This window comes from Petaurus breviceps, unplaced genomic scaffold (genome assembly GCF_028583685.1).
Source record: "Petaurus breviceps papuanus isolate PSGF00001 unplaced genomic scaffold, PetGlider_PUasm1.0 126, whole genome shotgun sequence".
In the NCBI taxonomy this organism is placed as follows: domain Eukaryota; kingdom Metazoa; phylum Chordata; class Mammalia; order Diprotodontia; family Petauridae; genus Petaurus; species Petaurus breviceps.
Window position 1 is genome coordinate 13,499,586 of NW_027185655.1, and position 5,000 is coordinate 13,504,585.

The following is a 5,000-nucleotide window of genomic DNA, read 5'->3' on the forward strand; positions in this document are numbered from 1 at the left end:
AGAAAGAGAGACAGAGAGACATAGAGAGAGAGATAGAGAGAGAGAGTGAGAGATGGTGAGAGAGAGAGGGAGAGCGCACTTGGGGAAGAAAGATTCTATTTCCCCCTTTTTGTAAGGTTGCCCCCTCGCCTTGCGCTGCTGGGCCCTTAGTAGCTTGGAGTGGGCGCAGCAGCCTGGGGTTTTCTTTCCTCTTCTCGGAGTTTCGGGATCAGCTTCACCAGGCTTGTCCAAGAAGGAGGAACTCCAGCCCCTCCCCCGGCCCCAGCCCTCTGCCCGACCCCCCGAGGAGCCCTGAGCCCGTAGGGCCCCTCGGATTCTTGGCTCCACGCTACCCTGTGAGCCTGTGGGTCCGGCCTCCGCGCTCGGCTGTGGGATGTTAGCTGTGGGGCCTATGGAGGGCACCCGGCAGAGCGCGTTCCTGCTGAGCAGCCCTCCCCTGGCTGCCCTGCACAGCATGGCTGAGATGAAGACCCCGCTGTACCCGGCCGCCTACCCACCGCTCCCGACGGGGCCCCAGGCTTCCTCTTCCCCTTCTTCCTCCTCGTCGTCTTCATCGTCCTCTTCGCCCTCCCCACCCTTGGGCGCCCATAACCCCGCGGGTCTCAAACCCCCGACCTCGGGGGGTCTGTCGTCTTTGGGCAGCCCCCCACAGCAGCTCTCGGCTGCCACCCCGCACGGCATCAACGACATCCTGAGCCGGCCCTCCATGCCCCTGACCTCCGGGGCCTCCCTGCCCTCTGCCTCGCCCTCCGGCTCCTCCTCCTCTTCCTCCTCTTCTTCCTCCTCTTCTGCCTCCTCTGCTTCCTCTTCTTCCTCCTCCTCCTCTGCAGCCGCCGCCGCCGCCGCCGCAGCTGCAGCCGCAGCCGCCTCGTCCCCGGCCGGGCTCCTGGCCGGCCTGCCTCGCTTCAGCAGCCTTAGCCCCCCACCGCCTCCTCCTGGCCTCTACTTCAGCCCCAGTGCCGCCGCAGTGGCGGCTGTTGGCCGGTACCCCAAGCCCCTGGCGGAGCTTCCTGGCCGGACCCCCATCTTCTGGCCTGGGGTGATGCAGAGTCCTCCGTGGAGAGATGCCCGGCTTGCTTGCACCCCTCGTGAGTATTGCCCCCCCAGATTTTCCTGCTCCGCCCCATACACATGCATTTTTTTTCTATCTCATTCCCTCGTCCATCCTCTCCACCCCACTCCTGGTTGCACCTTGTGTAGTTCGGAGGGGGAATAAGGCTGGGGAATTGAAGTGGGAGGTGGGCGGGGAGTGGGGAAGGGTTGAAACAAGGCTCCCGACTTTCTGAGCCGCTGTAGTTACTCATTGCACTCTCACCTTTGACTGGAGGTAAATCTCAAAAAGCAGGTGTGTGCTTAGGGCGAGGGCCTGAGGGACGGCGTGGGGGTGAGTGGGGGGGGGGGGCGTTACTTGGGGCATACATCGGCCATACGTATAGCACTGCTTTTCTGCTGTGTTTAGCCCTATGGGTCCGCTCCGCTCCGGGCCGCTCAAGTTCTGCCTGGTTATGGACACTACTTGGGTGGGCAGGGAGTGCAAGACCCTTAGTCAGAGGCCACTTTCCCCTGTGGTTCTGGTGGCGGGTTTAGGACTCCTCCCAGTTCCCTTCTAGGAAGGCCCTTAGTGGGGGGGGTGGGGGATGGGTGGGCAGGGGACTGAACTGCAAAAGAGTTCACTAAGTTGGACTGCCCCGAAGGCCCCAGAGAGGAATGTGTTTATTTGCATGTAAACCACGATGTCATTTTATTCTTCCTTCACCTCCCCGCCCCTCATTCGCCTTGGGTAAATTTGGCCACCAGCGAGCCCATTGTTGACCTACTAGCCACTCTCAGAGGAAGGCAATAATGGTTAAATCGAGGACAGCCCTTTGGTTCTCGCGTTTCCCCTCTCCAGCCAACCACTTAGGACATTGAAGGTTCTTCCTTCCTTCTGCTCTGTTCAATTCTGTCTCTAGTCTGCAAGTACTACCAAGTAGATTCGCTCTCATGCTGCTTTTTTTTTTTCCTTCTCCTTTCTGGTTTTCACCCAAATCAGTTAACCCTTGTCTTCATAAAGGGCAGCTTAAATCCCCAACTTTCCAAGACAAGAATGGGGATAAGGATGCAGGGACAGGAGAGAATAACATGAGAGAAACCGGAGGAAGAAACAACCTAGTCCCCAAGGATTTCCCTTGGGGGAAAATATCTGTATTTTACCTCCCACTATCCATTTCCCCCCTTCCCCCTTCACATTTGACTTTTTTCTCGCTAGATCAGGGCGAGGCTCTTGGTTTTCCGAATGGTATTTGTGTCCCGAGTGAAAGAGCTCTTTTTCATTCTTCTTTATTTTGATTTTGTCTGAGTGGTGCAAATTATTTAGCTCTCGAGAGTTCCCGGGTCTTTTCATTCATGTTGTAGTTTGCAAAAGCTCAGGAGAGAACACTTTAGAAAAATCAGCAGAGTTGGAAGTAGGTGGAAAGGCTGCAGAGCAGGACATTTCGTATGTCATGCCGGCAGTTTGATCTTTTTAAAGACACTTAACGAAAACAAACCAAACCCTCAGCGCGAACGCAAGGAGTTACAGGTTCCTTTGGATGATTTAGTACGCAGAAATATAGACGTATAGCTGGAAAGGATCTCAGAAATTATCTAGTACAAGAGTTCTTAGAACTTGTTTTAAAAAAAATATTTTCATATCTGAATGTCAACATAATTGGTTTCCTTTGTAATCCTATGTACTTTGTTCATTTAAAAACCTTATTCTAAGAAGGTTTCCATAGGCTTCATCAAGGGGTCATAACACACACACACACACACACACACACACACACACACACACACACAAAGATTAAGAATGCCTGATCCAGGCCAGACCTCTTATTTTATAATTAAGGCAATAGAGGCCCATGGAGATCCAGGCTAGTAAGTGGAAACGGTGACCCTAACCTACCAGTTCCATACTTTTAAGTTCAAGGCTTTTTCCACTAAAAAGCATTTCTTTACCATGAAAACACAAAATCACATTGCTTCTTATTTCCATTCATTTTCCAGGATAAATTGAAGGCAGAAAAATATGTATAATAAAGGATTAGAGAGGCTTTTGGCCACAACTCCTTAATTGATTGTATCTTTTCCAATTTGGCTCAGACAAACTTTCCATAATGAAAAACAATCCTTTGACCTTGTTCAATTTGATTTGCCAGTGAGTAGGATGACAAATTATTATAAAAGTAAATCCGTATCAAAGCAGTTAATGGAAACATATTGTGGCCATAACCACTCTTCAAGTCTCTGCTCCAGGGAATTTTTCCTGTCACAGAACTAGGTTAACTTTCCCAGGAGAAAAAGTTTTTTTTTTTAAGTTCAGTCATGTTTGGGGTGAATTATTTGATCTCCTGTATTAATCCTTTCCCATTCATTATGGCAGATCAAAGTTCAATTTTGCTGGACAAAGATGGGAAGAGGAAACATACAAGGCCGACGTTCTCAGGACAGCAGATTTTCGCTCTGGAAAAGACATTTGAGCAGACGAAATACTTGGCGGGACCTGAAAGAGCCAGGTTGGCTTATTCTTTGGGGATGACAGAGAGTCAAGTCAAGGTGAGCTCCTGAAGTTGAACTTTACAGGGATGTTGTGGCCTTGAGCATGGAAGAGACTGTAGTAAAAAAAAAGGGGGGGGGTTATAAAAAAAACATATATAGTCTGCATAAAACTGTTAAAAAGCAGTTGTCTTTAAAACAATTGATAAACAAACAAAAAAGAGAACCCAATCCATGCCTTTAAAATAAGGTTAATCTGGATAGCAATGAACATCCTATAAAGTGGGGAAGTGAAGGCATTGCCAACACATCTGTACTGCTTATTTTTAGATACCTCTTTTTTATTCCCTCCATAAAGCTTTCTGGTACTTTTGATGGTCAGGCACCTCTTGCCTTCTTGTCCTTCCCAATGTTTTATTCTTGGAGCACACATTGCTATGTGTGCAGAACCATAATTTAACAATAATGAGTGTTGTGTATGTATGCACTAACCACAAGATATGCATGTTTATGGTGAGCAATGAAATGAAATAATATGGAAGACTGAGACTATATTGAGTTAGGAGAGAAAAAGTTAGTAGTTGGGGAAATTATTTTCTACCTAGGGGGAATCAATCTTGTTTGTGGGTTATAATCTCTGTATTATCTTCTGGCAGCATCTTTAAGCACAAACTAACCCTAGCTATAAGACAAAAATTTTTTTTGGCTTATTTCTAGGCTGCAAATTGTTCTCTTTTTCAGTTTTAAAAAGCTGGGAGGGAGTGGGAGGGAAAGAGGTAGATTGTATAGAGTAATTATTATGGATACTAGGTTTCAAGTTTATTTTCCTTTATATCTTTTCTGGTTTCTTCTATCTGATGTCTTTTTGGTTGTGCATTTATTCTGATCCTTGCCAAAATGCTCTATTTTAATTGATTTTGTTGCCTATTTCCTAAATTAAAAACCCCAAACATCATTAATATTATCTAAAGTTACATTCAGCAGTGCTTTAAAAAAAAATTTCAACAAGCACGATTAGAAACTAATTTTGAATAGCACTCTTGTCTTTAGCTTTTAGTCCAAGCTACTTTCTACTTCAAATTGTATTTTTGCACTTGGAAGTTGGTTCACCTCCATACCACAGTTGCCTGGAGATCCTCATTTGTCACTGTAAATCCATCTAAATAGCTAGCAGTGAATTATTGTCACCAATACAATGAAAATCACAGCCCCTCTCCTCACAATTCTGCTCCTTGGAATAAAATACATAACGGATGGGAAAACATAAAGAGAGGCCAATTCACAGGCGCCACTATAATTTATAGCGTATTGCTGATGGCTTAGATTAAAATATATTCATCCAGGATTGTGTCATGTATTTGGTGAAAAATTCTTGCCTATGAATTGAACACCTTTAGGTCTTTGTTGTTACTGTTGTTCAACAATATCAAAACAACAGACTGATAATGATATAGTCATTTTCTAGAGGGATCTATTTTAGATTA

General features: G+C 46.5%; 1 protein-coding gene across 1 annotated transcript in view; it reads left to right on the forward strand.

The window, feature by feature from the left end:
* Nucleotides 1-293: 293 nt before the first annotated feature.
* Nucleotides 294-5,000, forward strand: part of NKX6-1 (NK6 homeobox 1) — a 6,417-nt gene continuing 1,710 nt past the window's right edge. The window contains exons 1-2 of the mRNA XM_069099085.1: nt 294-1,088; nt 3,404-3,576. Coding sequence (XP_068955186.1) covers nt 374-1,088; nt 3,404-3,576 — 888 coding nt within the window. The 5' untranslated portion in view covers nt 294-373. The remainder of the gene's footprint in view (nt 1,089-3,403; nt 3,577-5,000) is intronic.